General features: G+C 38.0%; 1 protein-coding gene across 9 annotated transcripts in view; it reads right to left on the bottom strand.

Moving 5' to 3' along the window:
* brsk2a (BR serine/threonine kinase 2a) overlaps positions 1-26,539 on the bottom strand; it is a 221,701-nt gene that overhangs the window by 90,866 nt on the left and 104,296 nt on the right. For all 9 annotated transcript variants that reach the window (XM_079604647.1, XM_079604644.1, XM_079604642.1 and 6 more), the window contains exon 2: positions 25,817-25,911. In XM_079604647.1, coding sequence (XP_079460773.1) covers positions 25,817-25,911 — 95 coding nt within the window. The remainder of the gene's footprint in view (positions 1-25,816; positions 25,912-26,539) is intronic.

Below are 26,539 nucleotides of genomic sequence, written 5' to 3' on the forward strand. Positions count from 1 at the left end.
CAGCATGTATAGTAAGTGGTTCACACCTGAGAAGACAATGACCCGCATAATGACCCCGCATAAGATACATGTAGATAGCCTCTGCCAAAAAAAAAAAAAAAAAAGTAAACCCCTCTATTCTAAGACTCTATACCTAGCCTCTGTATTCAGGTAAATATCTGGATTTATTTGGCTTCATGAACTGACATTATCTGCTCAACACGGAGTTAAAGTCCTTTACTTGCTGTTTTAATCAGGCGTACAGATGTGATGACTATTCAGGGAATAAACAATCTGGCCAATGGCTGGAGAGAGTGCTGGAACAACCACGGAAATCCCGGACAAAGCCATCTTGACAAACGTGGCACCACATCAAAACTGAACGGCTGATCCAAAGCCAGTCAGAAGAGCCAGGCAGGGCATTTGGCGGAGTGGAAAGTCATTCAACACAAGATGTGCCACGGGATCTCGAGTGAGCAGAAACCGCTGTCAGGGGGTTGGGGAAAGAAATCTGTACGGTTGAGGACTACTCGATAAAAGCAACTTAAGTCACACTTAGAATGTCTATTATATCGAGAAAAATCTATCCGTTAGCATTGCAGTACAATTAATCTCAAAGGCAGTCGTTTTTTGATCAAATCACCTATAAAAGCTAACCAAATAAAAGTAATGAGATTTTCTTACACCCTGAATACATGTCAGTGTACGCATCTTAAAGCTACACGGTGTAATTTTTTAAGTTGATTCTTAGCAAAAAAACACTTTGTTCTTTTAAAAATATATATGCTCATTCATGTGTAATTACTTCCACCAACTAATCAAGTATTCTCGTAAGCGTAAATCTGCCATTTATAATACATACGGGTGAGCTGCTCGAATGGCAGAAGCCATGTTGCGCCTCCATCTTGAAAATACATTAGCCAAAGAGGGACATACCTGAAAATTCAAGCTTCGCCTTTCACGTTTTTACACTCAGTGGCGCCGTGACGAATGCGAGCGGGAGATTACTCGCGACTGCCGGCAGATTTGAAATAATACGGCCACCGTAGGAGTTAAAACGCCCTCGGAATGGGAGGAGCTAGAAAGTAATATTCAGTTGGTAGTCATATACAATTTCACCGCTAGATGCGAGAAAATCTCACAGTGTAGCTTTAATTATTTTCTAAATATAAATTACAAGGTAATGCGTATTTAATAAATGTAATAAATTAAGTTTTTGGAAAACTTAACCTTGCCTTGTCAAAAAAGTTACAGGTAACACTTTTGTTTTACAGTGTCCTTGTTACATATGTTACATGTACTAACCATAGCAATCACAGTAAATCATGCATAATTACATGCAACTAACCCTCAACCAAATCCTACCCTAACCCTATAGTAAGTACATATAGTTTATTAATATTACTCACTACTTAAATATATAATTAAAATACATAAACACCTTAAAATAAAGTGTAACCAAGTTACATTATATAATATTCTAAGAGACGTATTGACCTTGACACACAATGTAATTTCCTACTTTATTTATTTATTTATGCTTTGTTTCCGGTTTGAGGTGCACCATATGACTTTAGTAGTACCTTACCTTATTCAGAAATTTTGTTTTTTAAGTAATAAGTCACTAAGCAGTTAGCCTAGTTAATTACATTTTCTTCTAAAACAATGATGAAAGATCATGTCAAATGAGGTGTTCGGTTCAATAATCCAATCATTTTATAGTATTTTTTTTTTCATTGTAAAATCAGAATGTCAGATGTTCACCCTAAAATGTATATTTTCCACAAAAAAAATCTAAATAACTTAATACAGAAATTAAAAACATGTTACTCACAGAAGGTGTATTCAAGTCCATGCAATTTGAAATGTACTTTTCTTTTAATTAAAAGTGGTTTTAAGTCTGCAATAAAAAAAAAATGGGGCAATGGGGCAAAACCCAGTTGTCCTTTGTATCTATTGAATTATTAGGGCTAATTCCATCGTGAATACATTTTGAAGGTTGAAGCTGAATGCTATCTGCAACAAGCCCTTTAGAGCGATAAAGAAGCTCTTCTAGATTTGTGAAACTTGGAAGCAGATAATTTCCTGATGATTAAAGAGTTGCTGCAAATGAGCCCGGACTCTCTCCTCCGTCCATTAACATCATGTCCACCCTACGCGCGCCAACTTCTCATTGCTCCATCTCGCCACATTGACCCATTCCCTCAAAATGTCAGTTTGCTGACACCTGTGCACCTACTTCTATGAATAGCCGAGCGTTAATTAACTCTACACATCTGTGTGCATGCAGCCATCCAATTTCCATATAACTTCATTAGCGAGTTATTACACTGGGTCTGGCTTAGACTCGACACCATTTTGAGTCAACGTGGGCCGGCAGAGAATCGGGATCAGGTTGCAGGGTTCTTGATTTGTGGGGGTGAGTTGAGAAGAAGGCAATCAACCGAGCCAAATCGTTAAAATGAAGGCAGATCATTAGATTTGAGTGAGAACACCTCTGCACGCCGGTGAGTTCGCCAAGCTCTTGTGGGTCACCAGGTTTCCAAGTCCAATAATTAGCGATAATGTAAGTGCCGTGCAGTAATAGAGACCAACATGAACCTCATTTTCAGGAGTGACCCTGAAAAAGTTTCTTTCGACAGTCCGTCACACAAAGTCAAGGTCGAGTAAGTGTGCGAGACTGACGCTAATCCAAATTGGTTATTTGACTGGGAAATAATTCGTCTTGTAGATTCTCTCCCACTCATTATTGAGTTGTTAACTCAGAACATACTTGTGTGAATCGTTACTGGTCTGTAGAAAGCAGTCACGGAGGTCATCTCCACTCGCGCTAAGGGAGCTAATGATTGAATACGACGGGTTATACTGTAGTTTTTTTATGCTAGCTTTCTTTTTTCATCTTTTTTCTTTTGGAAACAAGTTGAGTTGGAGAGGAGTGTGGTTTAGATGAGAAATACTGTAGCCTCATACATTTTAAAGCAAAAACACACAGCAATTCTTTAAGGGGTTCAATGTAATTCATTATGCACAATCATCATAGTGTAATTTCAAGGTACAGATGGTGTGTTGAAAAGGGGTAATAAAACATCCCATGGAAAGGGGTTTGGAAATAGGATGGTTTCGATAAATTAACCATGGCGGAGTGCTAAACCGACAGCTGTTTCAATCCAAGTGTGTTTTAGAGCCAGTTGGTTGAAATTTCCACACAGGAGGCTTCATTAGCTCGACGGCTAGAGTGGTTTGTAAAACTGCTATCTTGTAGCTTAACACAGTCATACATGGCATTATTACACCAAACATTCTGTATAATACCGCAATAATGTGTTTTATCGTAATTAGATTTGGTATGTATGCAAAAACTTCAGACATTCAAGCCTTGAAGCAAACATTAGCATTAGCCAAGTAAACAAATGCTGATAGAATTAACCAAGTAACAAAATGGTCAAAAAAATATTGTACAACTTCCAAAGAAAACGTGACTAGTACTTGCACTGACGCCACAATGCTAGTATTGTAAGTGTTGCTATGTGGTTCTTAAAGGGATACTTCACCCAAAACTAAAAATTGCTGTTAATTTCTTATAATGCAAGTCAGTGGCTACCGTCACTTTGAGAGTTAAAAAAAACATTTACAGGCTAAACTAAATTGATATCCGTGGCTCCTGGCGATAGATTAACATCTAAACCGTATTAACTGTTCAACTGAAGAAAAAAAGACACCTACATTTTCAGGGTTAGTAAATGAACAGCATTTGTTTTATTTCATTTTTGAGTAAACTAACCCATTAAGAGGTTCTGAATGTTTTTTGCTGGTTTTACTTGGCACTACTATTTACAATGGACGTATTCCAGGACCAGTTTAATGTTTTTAACATTGCTAGGAGAAATGACAAGCAATAAGTGGAAGCTATACTTTGAGTACAACGTTAAAGGAAGGTCTCCGTATCTTAACAAGATAAAATGCTGCTGTACGAACTACAAAAGCCGCCTTGCTTAAACACAGAAGAATCAAATTAGTGATTGTGATCCAACAAATCAAATATTGAATGGTTTGACCTCATACTGAGAAAAGCCTCTGAAAATAGTGCATTCCAATGGACACATGACTAGTGTGTGTTGCACTGACATAGCAACTTGCCCACGATGCATTGCGTGCTAACTTAGTTTTACTCTGGACCGGAATCCTTCTAATTTATTGCACTGACGAATTAAACCAGTACTTATGTAATAATAATCAGCTTCAACGATGGCTAATTGTTCTTGCTCAAATGCATTCCCATGAATACCGTTTCCAACACTGCAGCTTTGCTCCAATTTGAGTTAATTAGGGTTATTAGCTAGCAAGGTAAATTAATTGTTTCGAGTTAATTCAAAATGCTTTAATTGCAGAACAAAAGGGGTTCTCAAGACATAAATAGCTTCTTGTAAATATTGTAAAGCAGTAAATACTGATTATTTTAATTTACTTCCCCAAGTGGTCAGGAGCAACTTGAAATGCAGCGTTTTGCAAAAGCTCAGTTTCCATTAATGTTGAAAACAAACTAACTATAACGAAAAACACCTTAAGCCAGTCTACGCTGGTTCTCTGGCCTGAAACTGTTCTCTTAGCCTGGTAAGGAGGGTCTGTTGGCTGTGTTTTAGAAAGGTTTTGGACATGTTCAGCTGGTCAGGCTGGGAGAAGAGCTGGCTAACCACCAGCTATACTAACTAAACACCAGTATGGCCATGAGATCAGCTAGACCAGCTGAAGACCATTGCTGAGGATATGAGACCAGCTTTACCCAATTAAAGCCAGCAAATCAGCTTAGGCTGGTTTAAGCAGGGGTTATTTCCAGCATTGAGGGATGTGCAAAGCTACACATTTACAAAATAAACCTGTTGGTATTTCCAATTGTATTCTGCTAATAAATAGAAAATAGAAAAGCTAACTGTCCCCATGAACCCCTTTCTGAGCAGTTGTACCTCTTCATTATGGAAGCGGGTTTCCGCCACAAAAAAAAAAAAAAATATATATATATATATATATTTATATATATCACAATTCTGACTTTGTCACACAATTTTGACTATTAGGCTACACACAATTGGGACTTTATATCACGCAATTCTGACTTTTGTACCTCGCAATTGAGACTTTTTATCTCACAATTCTGCCTTTTTTCTCACAATTGCAAGTTTACATCTCTGAATTTTGTGTAATAAAGTCAAAATTGTGAGATAAACTCACAATTGCTAGAAATAAACTCGCAATTCTGACTTTATAGCACACAATTGGGAGATATAAAGTCAGAATTGCATGATATAACGTCGCAATTGCGATTGTGATATATAAACTCGCAATTGACCGTTCGCAAAGACCCGCCCCCCTTAGTTACTGTCGCTATATCCGACAAGCTACGCCCGCTCTGAAAAATACATCGCGGAGCAGAGAGACACTGACAACACACTGACAGACACAGACCAGGTTACTTTTGGGTTACTTTTGATATTAAACATATTAAACAAAGTCTCACCTTTCAAATTTGGTCATTTTTTTTAAGAAATGTAAACAATAAATACAGTTTTGTGGCTCTTTAATGTGTCGTGACAGATCGCTGTGTCGCCTCAGTTAAAGCCGCTCGTGAACCGATCATCTCTTCTTCTAGTTCATTTATAGCATCAAATAAACATGAATGAACATCAGAAGGAATGTTGTTTTAACCGCGGAAAGACGTCAGCACACTCCGCTTCTCAAGCTCAAATCCTCCCATGTTAATCTACTAACTCTCCTGACTGCTTTGTCGGACAAAATGGCGGATGGCGAAGTATGATTGGTCAGATCACCTGTCAATCAAACTCCCTGTGAAGGGTCAATTCTGAAGAAAAAAGTCAGAAAGTCGCAATTATCTTTTAAAATGTGGTGGAAACAAGCTTCCATGAATTCATTTCATTCAGATTACTTATACAGAGTTAAACCTAACAGATATCTCAGTATTTTAAGCTACTTGAAACTGCCAAAAGATCAGAACGTTAATCCATACAATTGCATACTGCATTTCTATTGAATTATATAAAGTAAAAACGGCAGGGTTAAACATGTTACAACGCTGCCCGATTCAGACAGAGAGATAGTGGCTGTTAATGCGTGAAAATCCAAATTCAGCATTATAATCAGCATCTTTATTATAATTTAAAGGGCTTTGATAACACATCTGTGAAAATAAAAGACATTACAAAAGAAAAGAAAAGAAAAGAAAAGAAAAGAAAAATAAGTCCACGTTTGTGTGGGTATAGTGAATATTTTCAATTTCCAGCAAAACTTGCTAATTATTCAACAAGAGAAATAGAGTTGTTCATCATTGTGCATCACAATAATCGAATACCAACTTACAGTGCTTGAATATTTCGTAAAAAAGGAGTGAAAATTAGTTTTTTTGCCGTTTTTAACTCACCTCTATGAAAATGGAAATGTGAAAGTCACGTATGTAGATAGAATATATTGTCTCTTTGAATGTTAAATCTGAATTTATACACATTCCCCCATAAAAAACAACTTGTCGTGTCGTAAACACACTCGCCTAATGAAAAAGTGCGGGGGACGAATTTACATATTATCAAAAAAAGTGTAGGGTAATCTAAGCCCATGCTTGCAGAACAAAACATAAAAAACGATTTAATCCAACAAACTAGTGCAGATGGACACCCTGTCATGTCATATCTCGTATCTAGTCTCACTGCAACTAAAAGGAAAAAGTGAACTGATACATGATGAAACAATCAGCAACCGCGTTCAGCAACTGTGCCCTGCAGGAGCCGTCGTATTATGATGTTACGCTGCCACATTTTCTCCTTTTCCTCTCCTCTCTCATTCCCTTCTTCACAGGATCCCAGAGCTCTACCACTCACTTTCAAGACCAAGAGCCCTTTACGTATCATGAGATCAGAAAGGGACCGACAGACATGAATCAAAGTTGAATTTTGCCATTTGATCTGATCCCATTTTATCACTACCCCTCTGATTCTGCTTCAGATTTTGGAAAGTTGCATGCTCCTGGAAAAGCACAAAGGGGAAACATTTGGGCTGAGCTAAGCCGGCACGCGCCTCTTCCCCAGTCGAGGTGCTGATGGTGCGAGCTGGGTTTGGTGCCCTGGGCCTTCACCGCATCTCTGTTCCTCATTAACACAACATGTGCTGAGTGTGAATGTTCTGTGCAGTGAGAGGAGGCCACGGCGGTGTGAACACAGCTGTTAGCAGTGCACAGCGGTGACAAAGACAAAGATGACTGGAAGGGAAGTGCAGGGACTGGTATGTTATACTACTGAGCTAAAAGCCTTGTGTTACGAGAGACAAGTGCAGTTTGATGAGTCATTTGAACCACGTTAAAACCCTGTAAGGCCCACTAATGTAATATTACAACATCAGATTTAGCTCTACTAAAATAAACCTGCAGATGTTTTTTCTTCTCTCTAAGATCACATTTACGCAACTAATAGGTCGTATTGTTCAGCCTTGGAATGATATTGGATGGAATATTTTGTGAATACCGTAAAACTTCAAATAATAGCCGAGTCCCAAATAGACGCCTGTCTGGTGTGGCTACAGGTTTGGATAAATAAAGGCCGGTCTCAAATAGAGGCCGGGTCTGTTTTTTAGTTTCGGGTTGTATTTAATCTTCTAAAACCCGTCAGATCGTCTGTATTGTCGTTTTCAATTTTCAGAATGCCACCAGCCAGGAAAGTCTGTATATAATCTACAAAGTGTATAATGTCATTGGTGCCGTTCAAAATGGGAACAGTGATTTTGAAATGGATTCTGATAGAAGTGATGAAGAGGAATGTGGAGATGCCTGTGAACTGAAAAAGGAAAACCCCAGTCTGATAATTATGTGGACATTACGGCAACAAAATCAAGTCATTTAAGAACGCAGGCCATCAGGCCCTGTGACAGGTATCGCTGGCTGATAAAGGATTTTATCAGTCCCAACACTGATTTTTCAGCTCAAAATATCACTAATGATGCCTGAAAGTGTGTGACAGAAGACTGTGGTAAAGGCTTACACCAACACACTTTGCAGCAAGTGCAATGTCCGCCTCTGCTTCTCGGAGGACAAGAGCTGCCGTTGGGACTATCATAATTGAATATGGCTATGAACAGAATTAAATCATATAAATGCCAAAGTTGTCATTCAGTTCATCAGGTTTTGTAGATACAATCAATTTTTTTTAAAATAATAATATTCATAACTGGACAAGTCATATTTTTATGAAAAAAAATTTGTGTAATTATTAGTCTACACCCTGTAAACGAACCCTTAGCTGTTCTCTACATATGTTCAGACAGTGAGTGAAATCAATGAAATTCTGCTACCTAACAAGCCCAACGTTGCAATATTGCAATATTACATTTCTCTAAAAACTTACTAAAATGTCAATGTAAAAACCCATTTATTTCTGTATTAGAGTCTTCTTACAACAACATTTAAAAGGTGGGGGGAGTTTATTTTTTTATTATTTTTTTTTAGGTCTTTGTGGGTTAACCTTAACTGTTCATCTTTAATGTTAATAATGTATTATTTAAATGATTACCAAATGACTACACACACGCACAAAACAGACCAGAAACCAGACTCTTTAAATGGTGGATAAACAATATTTTTTTATAAAGCAAACAATTTTAAATGTATTTGTAAGGTGGAATTTAATTACCATTATAGCTCAACATGCTGTGAATACCTACAATCAAAAATACACCAGCTGTCTTCAGCGCAATCTGAATCAACTCAAAATCATTTGGGTTCTGGTGTTTTAAGTTTAACGTAATCAGTTATAAGTGTTCAGTTCCCAACCTTATATGTGAAGGTTTATTTTTAAGGCTATTAACAGAAGAATTGCCTTTCTTAATACTACTATAGCTGTCAATCAAATGAGTCTCTGGTGAACCACAGTAGCAAACGTAAGTTGTTTCTAAGAGTTTGAGTGCATTTGTCCTTCTGCAAAATGTACTTGGACTTTTTTTTTTCCTGAAGATCAGATACCGAAGGATGACGTGCTGAATCCATAAAACCTCACCAATGGGACAAACGCAAGGCAAGATGAAGTACTACCTGCCCAAACAGTTTGCCTCAAGGTCATGCAAATACACACGAGGCCTCGGCGTCTGATTTGCTTCTGTGTGTCGCCCTTTATTTGCACAGCCAGCTTTCGTGAGCTGTCGAGAGGCTTCTCCAGTTTAAATCGCTGCTCAGGGATCAGCTCAGTGACATTTGTTGGCATGTTTCAGGAGTACTGAGGGATTCAGATTCGCCTCCTTGTCAGGATAATCTACAGTCCAAGACAGCAGAAAGCTGCCAACTCATCTTTTCCCTCTTGATTTAAAGCATGCTACGCCAGAGGAAACTAATGCAGCTGGAAATGTCAGGAAGTTTAGTTCGGAAATCAGCTGAGACAAGAGCATCAACTACGAGTCTAAAGAACATGCTCTGAACGTTATAAGAGATAAGGAGATCTTGTCTCCAGGACCACTTCAAGAAAGACCTTAAATATGTAACAAATCAAAACAACACTTCTTCACCGAGAGTTGCTGTCAAAACAAGAAGCATGATGTTGTAGGGTTAACAGGCTATGGGTAGTCAATAACAGCAAGCTGTGTGTGATTGCTGGCCTGCTTTTATCAACGGTAAATTGCACTCAAATTGACTTTGTGAGATGGAAAGCAGTAGCTACACACTCACATCAGCAGGATCCAAGTTATTCTCAGCGGTGCTCATCTCCTTTACAGTGAATCCAAAGATCCTAACACGGGTGCATCATCAATACCTCACAAACAACGATCGATCTGAAAACACCATGCCTGGATCAGCTCAATCCAACTACGGATGAGATGACTATATCTCATTCATAGAGATATTGCGATTCTTTTCACCTCCTTCCACTATGACCAGCCCAATGTTTGCAGGATACCCACTCTTGCCCCTCCAAGGACACAAGTCTTGCTTCCTTCAATCAAGCTCAAAGCTGAAATGGCTTCTTTTGAAAAAACTCTCCAAATCCCAAGCTGACACGCAATCACAACTCATCAATTTGAGCTCTGATGGCAGCTGAGTTATGACACAAATGAGGCGCTAGTCGGTGCTAACGGACATATCCTTTTATGACCTTGTCCATAATGGAGTTTAATGGTTTATGATGTGTAGTGCTGGAGAGAAAGGTCATCTGAGGTTTCACTCCATGCGGTCCCGTTTCCTGTGAGCGCAGGGAGAATAATGGGAAGGATTTATCATTCAGAGAATTTTTATCACGGTTAAACAGAGGTGCCTCTGGTCAAATCTAGGGAATCCTCTTCACGGGTAATGCTGAACGGAGATGGACCAGAACAGATTTACTGCCCTTGGCTAAACTTGGCACCATCATATCCGTATGATTTCAAACATGATTGGGATAACTGTATTGAATTTAAGGTGAAGAAATGGGAAGCTGGTGAATGATAGTAGGGGTCAATAGGGCTTTGAGCAGACCCAGACAGGTAACCACAACACCTTCATAAGTTCAAATCAAATTACTCTTCAAAGGGAAATAATTGCGATACTTCTGCCCTCTAGTTTTACAGCTTCTCTGCAAAATCAGGAATGAACAGCCATCCAAATGCGAGTAGAAAGCACTACTTGTACAAAATTCAAGAATAAATGGTCCTCTGGATGTACTTTCATTTCTATAGATCTCGAAAGCCTCAGTAGGTCAATGACGAGGTTAAGCCTTCTAGAGACTGAACCGATCAATATAACTTGGCCGGACCATTATAGCCAGCCCTATGGCCAAGTGACAACTCATAGGTTATTTCTTTTTTAACAAAGTAACTCCAATTGGAAAGTCTCCTATCATTTGTGGAAAAACTTGAGGTAAAGAGTAAATTCAGTCTAGGTTTGAGTTCTTCTGGCGGTTTTAGACAAACTACTTATCACATGTCTATTAACTTAACACAAGTCAATAAAGCTTCAGTGATCTGTACTGGTGTAGGTACATGTTTACTGGCTCAACTTGACTGTCAATTGTATTCCTGTCTAGAAAGAGATTGGCACAAGTGCCTATTGACACGTTTAAAATGGAGGAGCGCTTTGGCCACGAGCCCTTGTGGAATATCACGATTCCTGGAACACGGTTCAACACTGGAACTTGAGCATGATTGACCAATTAGGGCTTTCAATCTGCAGGCAGCCGTCGACACTCATTAGCTCTCACCAGCAGAATCCACATTTTACACCCACCACCAACCTGAGGGTGGTCAGTCGGAATGATGTTAAGCAAAACACTTCAACATGCTTATTAGCACAAGCTGCCTAGCGCCAAGATAAATCCAGACGGACCGTTTGCCATAAATGAGGCCATGATAAAGATGGAACGGCATGAAATGCAACCCAGCATGGACAAAGATAGCCTTGGCTGTGGGTGGCCGGGTTTCAATTATTTGTTCTTATCTTCTGTCCTGCAACAAAAACCACTACGATTTAGATGACTGGTACTCAGGAAAAACTGAAAGATTCACAAAAATTCACAGTAATAACCCATTTGAATGAACTACAAGTTTATCCCTTATAGCCGTGTTTTCAATTCTCTTAAATTAAATATGGCATTTTCCATTATCTGAGAAAAAATAGATCGCATATCAAGATTACTTGAAGCTTGTTTCAAACTGTAAGCTGTAAAGGTCAAGATGGACTCAAGGTACACCTAAAGAAACTGCCTAAAACTCTGTTCAAAGTCACACTGGCAGTGATTTGCAGCATCAAAACAATGGAAAAAAATCTTTCAATTTCAATGAGAGTCTGATTTCAATGGACTTTATGCACAGCTGGACTACTTCCTGAACTTTAGCCAGCTCCTTTGTTTCCTGTCTGCCATTATAGGATAAACTGATTAATCCAGGTGTGCCTGACCAACAACAATAATCAGACACACCTGGGTTAATCAGTTTGTCCAATAATGGCAGACAGGAAACAAAGGAGCTGGCTAAAGTTCAGGAAGTAGTGCAGCTGTGCATTAAGTCCATTGACATGAGCGGCAGCGTCGTTGGCTACACAATATGGACACGTCCAGCCACTTGACAGGGTTGAGAGTAGTATAACTATGCAAATGAGCTGCAACATGATGCACGAATACAAATGAGAGGAAAGACAGTGAAGTGCACATGATGGAAAAGAAGATAACGTTCCTTTGAGGGATTTTATTCTTCTAAATGATTGGTCTCTGTCCCCAAGCGTGGATATCATAAAAAATTATGTGGAAAAAAAAACAGATAAAAAAGTTGATTCTTCTGTAAAATTACTTAAACCTCAGCTGCACCATAAGTGTTGTGAACTTTACAGTCTCTTGACATGACAGAACATAGCAACAGCAAGAGGATTCAATGTGAAAAAAAGCTGTTTGAGGCAACAGACAATAGCACACTTAGACCAGAAAGAGAGAGACAGAGAGAGTGAAAAGTTTATGGCAGTGCCATTCTACTGGAGTGACCAGCTGCAAAGTAATCTGAACTTCAAAAATACCCGCAGTAATTCAGCAATTTCAGACGTTCAGAAACTGAGTTGGTCTCTGACATTTCAAGCGGCGCAAAACCTTTTGGAACAAAAATCCATTCCCAATTTAGTGCAGCATGGAGCGATCCATACTCGCTAGAACTCATGTCAAGGACAGAGGAAAATCTACGGAGAATGGGGAACAAAATTAGAGAGGAATGTCAGGTGACCTTCCATTGATTAGGTCACATCATGGACTTGGAAAAAAAATTAACAGAAAAGGGACTGAAATACTAAGTAACTATAGCAACATCTAAAACAATAATTAATAATCCACACTCTCATAACCGAGATGATGACATGGCGAGTCCTGCAGGGACATGCTATACTCCATGTTCACTTATAAAATAAGTAATTAAGTAACACACATATGTAATTTTTTTGTTTCACATTTCATTTTAAAAAAATGATTCATTAAAAATAGCAACAGGAAGGTGGGGCGGAGGTAGACGACACGCACGCACAGATAAGATCCGTGAAGAAGTGGTGGAGCACTTGAGGACGCTTAAGGTCTTTATGAGGAGGAGACGCAGCGGGAGCGAGCGAGGGAGGCTGGGAATCCTCAGCAGGGACACACTTCTGTGGCTCTGGGAGAAATGAAGGGAGCATCTATAATCATTTGGCGGTGTGGAACGAAATGAAGACGGAGGGGGGGAAAGCTTGCACTGTCATCCCAGTGTCAGGATAACCTGATTAGAGTCAGCCGTGATTCATCTATCGCTCTCACTCTTTCATCTGAGCTGTTAGGAAAACTTCTCCTCTGCGTTCCCTCCAACAAGCCGTGGCTTTCTGCTTCTCAATTACTTACTTTTCAGACTTTCTTTGATGCTTCTTGCATTTTCTCGCTCTCCCAAGGAACGTTTTCCAGTCGTCTCATCTTTCTGTCACATGAGGAATTAATGGCTCAGATGCACATTATTGTGCACATTCAAAAACCTTCAAATATATAAACCAAAAACATAGACACTTTAAGATTTGCATTCATACACACCTCAGGTCAAGTAGTGCTATGCTGGATACAATACTGCCATTCATTTTCGAACGATATCCATGTATATGTATTTTATACATATGTTAGAGGTAGGAAAAATAATGTACTAATTTCTGAACTAAACATTAACTGTTTAACTTCTTTAAAATAATTAACGCAATTAATGCAACATCTTTTTTTCCACAACCAACTCTCCAGACCTATATGATGGCTGTAATTACTTGTTATCCTCGTGAATTGACAAAAAAAAAAAAAAATCATTTAAATATTGAACATGTTTTATTAATAAGAGGTGCCAATATCACCGAAACTGGCCTTCACTATAAATAAATTATAATTTTGAAAAATTTTGGAAACTGACAATTACATATTGGCTCAATAGATGACTTCCAAATAATTATCCCCATGCAAAAAAGATGCATTGTACTAACTTAAAAATTTAAAATGTATATCCACCAAACACATTTATTTGTGCTCAGTCAATCTATCAAGTCGAAATGTAAAATATGTGTTGGCTGAACGAGTTCCCAAATACAAATAACTAAACCAATGCACGTGAACACAAAATGTGTGGGAGAGCGTGCAAAGCCGAACCAGCCGGTGCCGAAGACCGAAGTCATCGTCACAAGTTTCAAGACGTTACGGTAAGTATTGAGCACTGATATTAGTTGTGCTATAAGACCCGGTATAAAGTTTAAAAGGCATTTTGTAGAATCGCAAGTTCATGCATTCGTTTGTTTTTTTTTATCGTTTTTTCACGGTTACCACATAATTATCTGATGGTACCCAACAGTTTTATTTTCCTCACATCATATATGTACATAACAATTCCAAATTAATCCAATTAAAACATTGGACACAATTTTGCCTTGGCTTTTGGCTTGCTTAGTTGGAGACATTTAATATTCTACATATTATTGATCTGTCTTAGGTGGACGATGACAAAATGTTCTGCTAGAAACTAACTTTGTTGTATTATTTTTCATGTTATTATTACTGTGAAGCTGCTTTGATACAATCTGTATTGCAAAGAGCGCTATATAAATAAAAGTGACTTGACAATTTGTCCTCAACACATCTGTCAAGAAAAAGTGCCATTTTACGATTTATTCATGTAAATGCTCAGGATAAATCGCAAACTAGTAAAAGTACAGAATAACATGTATGTATATATAATGATTATTCTATGAAAGTCACAATATGCCTACAACTCACAGTTTCTAGATAGTCTCAGAATCTGGTATTCATTGGCTTAACTTTAAGGTCAGTGGCAAACAGGTCAACGGTACAATTGTTTGACCTGTATGTTGCGTTACAGAGCTTGACCTTCGCACAACACTGGACCGGGGTACCAATGCAGCTTGACACTTGGATGTAGTTCAGTGCACTGGGGAACCTTGACTTGAATCATGTGAGAGAAACTTCTATGACTGAACATCCTCACGTTGGCTATTCTTGGCTTAATTCTTTCTTTTTTGTCAATGTAGTGACGGCAGTCTCTCTCTCTCTCTCTCTCCCTCTCTCTCTCTCTCTCTCTGTAGGATTGCAGAAGTTATGGGGCACAAGGTCATGCTTTACCCACCCCCACCCCTCACCCTGCTCCTGCCTCAATTATTTGCTTGAGGGGGCAATTACTCCAGCCTCGCAGACCTCTCCTTCCCATTTCCCTGTTTCTCTCTCTCTCTCTCTCTCTCGCCCATTTCCCTCTCTCAGTTCACATCAATCACTTCACATTTTCTGCTCCCAACTCATTTTCCATTTTTGTGCATGCCATCCTGTTTTAAAATCAACCCAACTATGTTGGGTTCCACAACTGAAAGTCAAGGTAATCTTTAAATATATAAAAAATAAAGCTAGAGTTTACATCAGCCTTAGCCACCAGGTGTTCAGGATCACTTGAACATCACAGGTAGGTCTGCTGGAGTAGGGTTGGAACAAGGGGTGTGACGATACCCTCATGTCACGATTCGATACATATCATGATACGATATTATTGTGATACTCCAAGACATATCACTCTAAAAAATGCTGGGTTGTTTCAACCCAATTTTGGGTAAAATATGGACAAACCCAGCCATTGGGTTAATTTTTTCAATTACATTTTTAACCCAACATTTGGGTTTGTCCATATTTTACCCAAAACTGGGTTGAAACAACCCAGCATTTTAAAAGGTTAACAAAAAATGTACCGATGATTAAAATGGTAAATTTGGTATCACATTGTGTGAGTAAATGGTGCTGGAAACCCAAAGCACAGGACAATAATGACAACAAAATAAAAATATTCATGATTCTGAAGCTGAAAACAAATATGCTTGCACTCTTTTATTGACTAGATATATTTAAAATAATGTAAAGGCCACTTTTTACTGGTAACATCAGACATTTGGCATTACCAGGACCCACACATATTCTCCCATTGATTTATTATACATTATAGTCAACATTATATATAGCAGTAATGTAGTACTGACACTAAATCTCTGTAAACTTGAATTTTTACACACAGTACACACAATTGTTTGGGTGAACTATACACTCTAATTTGGGTCAAATATGGACAACCCAAACGTTGGGTTAAAAATGTACTTTAAAAATGTAACCCAATGGCTGGGTTTGTCCATATTTTACCCAAAATTGGGTTGAAACAACCCAGCATTTTTTAGAGTGTACACAATACATATTGTCACTATCCACAATATTTACATATTGTATAAATATACATATTGTTGCATTTTTGTATTGTTATATATTTATTGGAACTGAAGTCTGCAGGAAAGTAGTTTTCTAGTTGGCTTCCACTGGTTTACACCAATGATTCCCAACTGGTTTTGCATCAGGACCAAGCAACTAATCTAATCAAATCTAATGATTTCAACAAGAATTTCCAAAAGTGAGGCTCCATCCTGCAGTGTGTGTGTAAGCAACGGGAACAGTGACGAGTCCACTTGTGCTTTCGTGGACCCGATTCGCGCTTTCCATCATTGTGTTTTTTTCCAAACTCGATTTCAAACGATGTTACGTATTCCTATCCGCCAAACACTTCATCAGAGGTTTCTCTAGTGTGTAAATGCCGTAACCTCTCAGCCTAAAGTAACACAAATGAAAGCGGATGTCTTCCAATATTTCATTGAGGGCATCCAGGCCAGAACAATAAAATAAACCAACAGCCTTTGTGAGGAGCCGAGCTGAATTGGTACCTCTGTTCTGAGATCAGAGTGGATATTGAGCGCTTGTCACTGGACCTTCAAATCAATACCAGCTGAAGCCGAGGGGAGAAGGTGCAGATTGTGGGATGATTTATGCCTCACGAAGGGCGTCTAACACCCCGTTCAGAGTGTGATAGGCTCTACTAGGGCGGATGAAAAAAAAGCAACGCTGGAATCTATAGCTATTTGATTCACGAGCGCACAGCACAGATCTGCAGACCCAGTGGGGAAAACTGTCTCCGCTTTTTTCTGCGGGAATAATTCGTTTGGGAACAGAGTGTATGACTGCTCGAGGAGCGAATCAAGCGTTCAGCAGCGGAGAGGTCTATAGATCTACATCATAATAGAGTTCAGTGGGCTGAAAGTTCTGCGACGCAAACCGCATAAGAACAAGTGCTGCACCGCATTTTAATTCAATCTTCTTGAATTGTAACCAGGCGTCTATAAAGGTGCATTTGCAATGACAGCTATTCAATTGCTGAACTCTCACTGAAAGTGAAAGTGACATGTGAAGGCTAAGTATGGTAATCCAGGGGTTCCCAAACTTTTCCATGACGAGGCCGCCCAAAAACCACGAGGTTCTGGTCAAGGCCCGCCTTTTGCAGGATGTGTTATTGAATCCATCGACAATACTACGGCAAATGTAGAAATAAATCAATAAAACATCTGTGAACATCAGATTATGTGATGGTGTTTGATACCAGCCAACACTGTAAAACAAATTGCTGCGATTATTTATCACAACTTAAAATCCAACATTGTTTCAACTTTAAAAAAGTATGTGTTCATGCTTGACTTAAAATATTAAGTTTAGTTAACTTTAGTTTAGTTTGGTTAAGTTGGATATTTAAGTTATCTCAACAAATTTTAACTAATCGCACCCACATTTTTTACAGTGAATCAGAAAGATTATAGAGAAGCACCGATTACAATTTTCTAGGCCGATTCCGATTTTACATTGAGTTTGACCCGCCAATACCGATTTTAGCCGATACAGATTTAATTTTTCTAACCACTTTACAGCACACACAAATATTTATTTTTTTTATTTTTTTTATTAAACACCATATACTTTTACCCAAACTGAATAATAAAAACAAGTTTAAATGGGTAAATTTCATAAATATATCTAGATTTTTGAGTCTTCATTTTCTTTTCTGACATAGCCTACTCCAGTTCTTGTTAAAACACACTAGACATGGAAATAATGTGCATTTTAGGCACGTTTTGTGTGAAATCATATTTATTTTGTCCATCATAAGTGTGCTTTCACTTTAATTGAGCGTGAGTTGTTGCACGATGTTAATCATGCAGCGCCCGAGTGCATTTGATCGCCTAATCTCTAAAAGATTAGCATTATAAGTATAATGTTCAGATAGGCTATGCAACAAATTATTATAATGCTATTTCATCATTCTCATAATAATAATAAAAAATTAAATAATTTTTTTTTACGTTTTTTTTTTTTTTTTTTTTTACTTGCTGCGCCCCCCTGGCGTCCCCCACTTTGAAAACCCCTGTGGTAATCCATACTCGAAATTTGTCCATTGCATTTAACACATTAGTGAAAACACACACACAGTGCAAACCGTGGACAGTGGACACACACTTGCTATAAACTGTAGTGTTCCAACTCCTCACAACAAGCAACTGTGTCAGCGGATCAACCATGTGAGTTACACCCCAAAATATGATTGCCTTGTTAGTTTGATGTGCCTTGTTGATTGCCTTGACTAAAATATGCTTTAATTCATAAGTCAACACCATTACTGAGAATTTTCTGCTTAAAACTGCAGTGAACCGAAGACAGTCTCAAAAGACACACTTTCTGACGTCACAAACTACCTTGTAACCAATCAGATCATCGTGTGATCGTCAACCAGTGGATCTCTGAGCTGGAGTGAGTGAGTGGAGGCGGGGCTCATTAGCATATTCAAAGAACCGTGTATAATAAATGAGGCAAGGGTGTCGATTTACATTCAATCTATATAAAAACATGAAGAATTTTTTTTTAAATATGTAACTTTAGAGGGATACAATTATTGACTATGGGGACTTTAAGTCAATATTTTGGAACATATTTACTTTATATTGTTGGCAGTGTGTGTTTATTCTCCATCTACTATTAGCGTAATGTTAGCTATGTATAAACTCTTTGAAAACTAGGACAGTCAACAGTATAAAATAACTCTGACCCATTTAAATAAAAAAATGGTCCCACTTTATATTAAGTGGCTTTAAGTACTATGTACTTACATTGAAATTACTAATTTGATACAATGGACTTATTGTGTACATACATGTTTTTACATTGTACTTATATTTTTAAAATACCTGCATGTAATTACAGCTGTAATTAATGTATATAATTACATTTGTAATTACACTGTTGATCCTTCCCTTACACTTAACCCACCCTTAAACTTAACCATACCACCACACCTGTCCCTTACCTTACCCGTATCACACCGCAATAGCAGCAAAAGTGTTTTACAATACAACATGAACACAATAAGTACATTGTACTTATTTTTCGATGTAAGTACATAGTACTTAAAGCCACTTAATATAAAGTGGGACCAAAAAGATTAAAAAGTTATAATATCAAATTTGATAAATGTGTTAAAAAATACAGTTAAATTGAATTAACTTTTAAATTAAATTAAAATATTAACTTTCTCAAAGCACATTAAGCTGTACGTTTCTAGAAAATTAGAAAGCATTACAATTAATGATATTAGGCGTGTCCATATTCGCATACTACTGCACTATATTATATGCTATTTTGTTGTATAGTGCAAATAGTCTGTTCATGCTAAAACTTCCAACATAAAAAGTGCACTTTAAATACAGAAAAAGTGCACTTATTTAACCGAGAGAAAAAAAGAAGAAGAAATGTTGTAAACAACTGTCGCAACTTTAATAATGCAGCAGAGGTGAAGGACTATCAGACGACGACGACAGGGAAAGTATAGCAACACAACGGTAATGTCGACACTGCAGAAACGGCGTAAGAGCGAGTGTTACGGAAAATCAAACTGCAATTTCAAATAGTGCTCTGACTTCCATACATTATCTCGCACTCTATAAAACTGCATTTCTCCTTCCATTCCTCTTGCTCTCCTTATCTGCATCCATCTATTCCCCGTTCCCTCTCTCCCTGTTGTGTCTCTTTGATGCTGTGTCAGTAGAGGAGAGTGAGAGCGCGAGTTACCGTGGATAATGAGCTTTAATCAGACCCAGAGCTCACAGGAAGCACAATCATCAGACCAGCACTCGCTGTGCGCCCGCTTTAACACACACACACACACACACACACACAGAACGCCATATCACCTGCTTTTCTGAAAGACATGCTATATTTAGTATAGAATATTTAAATGTTGAAATACTGCAGTGCAGAAGTATGTAGTATACAGTGTATACTGCAGTAAATGTAGTATGCTTTTGAACAAAACTCAGTGTGTGTGTGTGTGTGTGTGTGTGTGTGTGTGTGTGTTTATATTTGTGTGTTTGTCTTTCTTACCCCTCTGAACTCAGATATGCTAATGCTAATCTATTTACTTGGCCGACTTTGAAACTTGCTTGAAATGTAGATTAAACCTGTAGTTTTTAGGGGTGCTCACATGAAGAAAAGCATATGAAAATTTATATATGTACACACACACACAGACGGGGACTTATCTGCTTTTTGCAGACTACGGTGTGTGTGTGTGTGTGTGTGTGTGTGTGTGTGTGTGTGTGTGTGTGTGTGTGTGTGTGTGTGTGTGTGTGTGTGTGTGTGTGTACACTATGAGTCAGTATAAACTCTATAATCTCGGGAGTTTTACAAATGTTAAATATTCCCTCAGGCCTCGACAATGCGCCACATCCCACTCGCGTTCTCACACGTACACAATACACTCATGTTCAATCACAGAGACCATCAGTTACACACTCCCTATCAAACACACACTCTTTTCCAAAGCCTTGTGAGCTGCACTGCTATATACTGTTTACATATAGTCAGCTAACTTCCAAGGTAAGCTAAATAAAAATAGAAGCGAGTGATTTGAAACGCTCTACTGTACATTGATGGCAACTCTGCAACCCGCACTAAATTGCACTCCTCATGTGCACCACATGCCACACAATTGATAGTATGGTGCTAAGCTAATAATATGATTCTCTAATAAGCTTGAAAATACACATGTATTTGGAACAATAGTACATTTTAATTAAAAATAGCCAATTACTTTTATTGATACTTCTCATTACTGGAAAAAATGAAGTCAATTTTCATCTCCATCTGCCAGCTTTGGATGATTTATCTACATTTTTATATGTTTATGATGTTTAAATGTGCATGTTTGAACCAAGATGGCGCCAGTGTAGTGTTTGGCAAGCCGTGGCCTGGTATCTGTGTCCTCTTTATTCAGTATATTCGTCTTGTTTGTGTGTTTGTCTGCACAAAAAGTTACTTATCACCTCGTGCACCGGTTTTGTATGGGGTTCCACAAGGCTCGATCCTGGGTCCTGTTTTATTTTCCTTATACATGCTCCCGTTGTATACTATTTTTAGCGAGCATAATGTATCATACCACTGTTACACAGATGATACTCAGTGTGCCTTTATACATCCAAAGGATGACTCTAGGTTGCAGTGTTTATTTGAGAGACGTGAAAGGTGTGAAATGTAAAAAAATATGACTGACTGACTAAATTGTGGCAATGTTATCTGGGATTGTCTTCTTGGTAAAGATACAAGTAAGGCTGGTGTCGATTTTAGCCAGAATTAACTACTTTTTGAGTTTGACGACAACAAACACACCACAAAACACAACAATACAGCATAGATCAAAATATAATAATAATTAATCATTGACTCTCAGTCTTTATTCACCCTTTTTCTCATGTTTCTCAATAGAATTCATAAAAGTATAGAATAGAATAGCAGTTATAATACGGGCTCATTGTAACGCGGTGTGACAACGTACCTCACCTGCACAACTGGGATTTAAACCCGGCTAGTTTCTTCTGCTGGTTAGATCAGCTTTAAAGAATTCAACTGTTAAATAACAGATATAAAAATTAAAATAATATCAGATTTGTCTAGTTTTAATGAAACAAAATAAACAAAACAGATGAAAAATTAACTTCAGTAAGAAATTTACTTTTGCTATGGTTAAATAAATGTTCAATGATATCTTCCAAAGATTTTTTAATTTTGGCGCAATTATTTCTCTATATAGTGTTGATATGGCTAGTTTGACTAGTTTAACTAGTTTAGTCATGCTAACATGTGTGGAAAGTTTTAAACCATGTGTGTTACAACAACTATCCCTGCGCTCACCCCTAGTTTACAGCCACTGAAAGTTAATTTTGTCACAATTCAGACACACATCTACAATTTAAAAACTTCAGGGTTCAAACACTTCGACAGTTCATCTAAAAATGTAAATAAATTAAAATAAATTGAGAGTCGGGGCCGACAACCTTTAATAACTAATAGTAAAGTGTCCTTTCGATTGCATTCCGGTGACTAAAATAACATTGGGTTAGTCAAGCTACACAAAAAAAGATGTGAAAATATAAAAGTATAGTCTATATTACATATTTCAAGTCTTCTTAAGTTATATAACAGCTTTGTGTGATAAACAAACCAAAATGACATTTGTTATTCACTGAAAATGACAGTCATGGTCACTATTGGCTATCACTATTCCGAAAAGTGCAGCATGGACATTCTGCAAAACATCTCCTTTCGTGTTCCACAGAAGAAAACGAATCCAAAAGGTTTCAAAAAGACGCCATTTCAAAAAGGCGAGTGAGTGAACGAATACAGAATTTCATATTTGGGTGAACTATTTATTTAAGCCCAAACTGAAGTCCTTATCTAACTCTCATAGCTTCCATAACATCGTCTTTTTCAATCTAAATCCTCTTTCTTATAATCCTTCAACACGGCCCATGTGTGCTTGTGTGGACTTCATATGGTTATGTCCTCTACATCTACAAATAAAATCAGTGATGTGGACACTGGAAAGAACGACTGTGAGAGTCTCATTCCCAGCGGGACACGGCGTCGGGCGTAGGTGCCAGGGCGGAAACAGAGAACGCAACATTTGCATTTAAAAAGGTGACATTTGCAATACTGGTCTGGAGGCGCAGGAATGAGAGGAGAGGCAGGTGCTGGGATAGCCCATATTCATCTCGGTGACAGGATGACAACAATGAGAATGTCAAAGCCAAGAGTAAGACACACACACACACACACATATGCTCTGAATAAAGGCCGCTGTCCAAAATAACCCTGACAATCCACCCCCGAATCTCTTAAACCCATGTGGAGATTAATTGGTGGCTGTTCAAATCGACTTTTACCTCATACCGAAGTAATTACATGAAAACAACGGCAGCAAATTGTAATATCTGTTGTAGTCACATTAAACTTCAAGTTCAGGCAGGGTGGAACATGCATTATTTATGTGATATGTGGAATAAATTACATTGTAAACACAGACTGTTTAGACCTGAGGAGCATATGATTAGTGCGAGTTTAATCGTCTTCATTGTTTCTGAAGTGCAGTCGGGTCGTTTGGAGTTCATGTGGGAAGTGTTGGTGCTGGTGAGACGCGGATACGGGGGCGTGTTCGCTCGGTGAGGGTTTCTGATTGGCTGCCCGCTCAGTGACGGCTTCTGATTGGCTGCCCGCTCAGTGAGGGCTTCTGATTGGCTGCCCGCTCGGTGAGAGCTTCTGATTGGCTGCCGCTCGGTGAGGATTTTTGATTGGCTGCCCGCTCGATGAGGATTTTCGATTGGCTGCCCGCTCGGTGAGGGCTTCTGTTTGGCTGCCCGCTCGATGAGGGGTTCTGATTGGCTGCCCGCTCTGTGAGGGCTTCCGATTGGCTGCCCGCTCGATGAGGGGTTCTGATTGGCTTCCCACTCAATGAGGGGGTTCTGATTGGCTGCCCGCTCTGTGAGGGCTGCTGATTGGCTGCCCGCTCGATGAGGGGTTCTGATTGGCTTCCCACTCAATGAGGGGGTTCTGATTGGCTGCCCGCTCTGTGAGGGCTTCTGATTGGCTGCCCGCTCAGTGAGGGCTTCTGATTGGCTGCCATGAGCACAGGGAGCAGCGCTTTAAAAATGTCCATGTGTTTTTGAACATGGTACAATGGTGATGCCATGTTCCATAACATTTTTACAAGACTTGTACAAAACGTTAGACTGAATTTAAATGTAACCTCTCTCTCTCTCTCTCTCTCGCTCATATCTCTCTCTCTCTCTCTCTCTCATATATATCTACCTATTTTAGTTACCAGTCCTACTAAAACCTTAAGCCTCAGCTGCTTGTTTCCAAAAAGATCTTAATTTGGGCCTCGGCCTCTTGGAAAAACCTCAAATGTGCAAATATCTGAAAGAATTGTAGTGTTTACGGTCTCTAATCTTGCAGAGTTTATTTATTGCTGCTTGTCCTGGCCAAATCCCTTCCTCATTAATATCCGTTAGAGCAAAAGGAAAACAGTTACGATATAAGTTTGCATCTAAAATTATATATTTTGAAGCATGTGTGTTAGATGGTATTCTAAATTAAGGCATATACAAGTTTGCCCCCATTTCCAAATAATAACAAGCATCTCATAATTTAATACGCCTCCCTTGAAAGACAATTATCCTTAATCAGGTTATTCTTCAGTTTTAGTCTCGCTGTTCCCACGACTGCTTTTATCAGAGGAGATCATTATGGGCCAACTACTACCCAGAGTATAGTTTTACAGGCAATAAATATCATTATGAGGCTGTAGTCTCGGTTTCATTCATTAATTCATTTGTTTTATCTTTATTTTTAAACAACTTTAGGAAAAACTAGAGGGAGAAATGAACGGATTAAACACCCAACACGTTGTTCCAAACCTGTATGACTTTCTTGTTTTCATGAAAAACAAATAGAGATGTTAGGCAGGATATTCATGCAGTTTATATATTATATATATATATATATATATATATATATATATATATATATATATTAGGGCTGTCAAAAGATTAATCGCGATTAATCGCATTCCAAAATAAAAGTTTGTGTTTGTATAATATATGTGTGTGTACTGTGTATAATTATTATGTATAAATACACACACATTCATGTATATATTTAAGAAATATTTGCATTTATATACTGTATATACATTTATATTATATATAAATATTTTATATATAAATATAACCATTTTTTCTTGAATATATACACGATTGTGTGTGTTTTTATACATAATTATACACACTACACACACATATATTATACAAACACAAACTTTTATTTTGGAATGCGATTAATCGCGATTAATCTTTTGACAGCCCTTATATATATATATATATATAATATATATATATATATATATATATATATATATATATATATATATATATATATATATATATATATATATATATATATATATATATATATATATATATATAGTGAACATTGACCGGCTCCAAAAAAATATCACAAAAAAGCATCATAAAAGTGTCAAAGTAGTCAATATGACTTACAAGTGCATTATGTTTTATATGAGCATTATGTCCATAACATTGTACAATCAGTCTTGTGAAGGCGAATGATAGTTTGATAAAAACTTAATTTTAAACCAAAATTTGTTATTCAGCCAGATTGAATTATGTGCATATGCAAATATGGCACCTCCAGATTTACAAGACACAAGAACAAAAACGTTTGGCATCTTTGACTTTTTTTTACATTTGAGAGCTCCAACAAAGTAAATTTTCAGTGAATAATGACTTTAAATAAAAAATAAATAAAAAAAACACAAAGCTACAGTATCATACAGTATCACTTCAGAAGAGTTATAGTGCATGAGATAAACTGACTATACTTTTATGGTGCTTTTTGTAACAAAAATTGGTCACCATTCAGTTTCATTGTATGGATTGAGCAGCGTTGACATTCTGCTAAATTTCTCCTTTTGTGTTTCATAGAAATCAAGTTTTGGGTGAGTAAATTATGACATTTTACATTTTGGAGTGAATTATTTCTGTTTTTGTGTGTACTGTACATCTGATATTTCCCAAGAAAGAATGAAATCTTACCTTCATTAACACGGATTCGCTGAGCTTTTCTCGGTTTACAATCTTTATGGCGACTTTCTGACATGTGACACAGTGTATCCCGAGCTTTACAAGGCCTAGAGGGAAAAAAGAAAGAAAGAAAAGGTTGAAAGAAAACCATTGGTCTAATCATTGGTCTGCATCCACAACATTGGTCTGCAACATGGCTGAGCAATTTAATCACAACTGCACAAAAACCCTTTCACAGGCCATTTCCTTTCACACACCGAAACACGAGCGTCTTTCCCTCGGCATCTGTGAGACGCTCCATTCGTATCTCAAGACCAACGGCCAGGTATAGTAGATGAGCAAAACTGCGAGCCAAATTGATGGTGTACAGCAGCAACCTAAAGGCCTTTCTGCTTTATCACTCGTGACGTGGAGTTTCATGGTGCGCGAGCAGCTCAAGGAAATCGTTTCTACCAAACATCCGCCACACGGTTAACACTTTTATTAGTCAAAGTGTTGAATGTTTACAGGCTTACAGAACCATGCTTCACAGTTCCCCTCTCTTCTTCATACTTTCAAGGACTTCCTAAAGAAAAATCTCTAGCGTAAATACCTCAGGTCCTTCCACGATTGTTGAGCAAGCATTTTCAAACGAAACAAAAACCACTAAAGACGATTCAGCAAAGTTGTTTGCTGCACCACGAGTTGTTGGGTAGATAGGGAGGGTTGGACGCCTGTGCGAGACAAGATAATGAA

Source organism: Phoxinus phoxinus (assembly GCF_949152265.1).
Source record: "Phoxinus phoxinus genome assembly, chromosome: 25".
In the NCBI taxonomy this organism is placed as follows: Eukaryota; Metazoa; Chordata; class Actinopteri; order Cypriniformes; family Leuciscidae; genus Phoxinus; species Phoxinus phoxinus.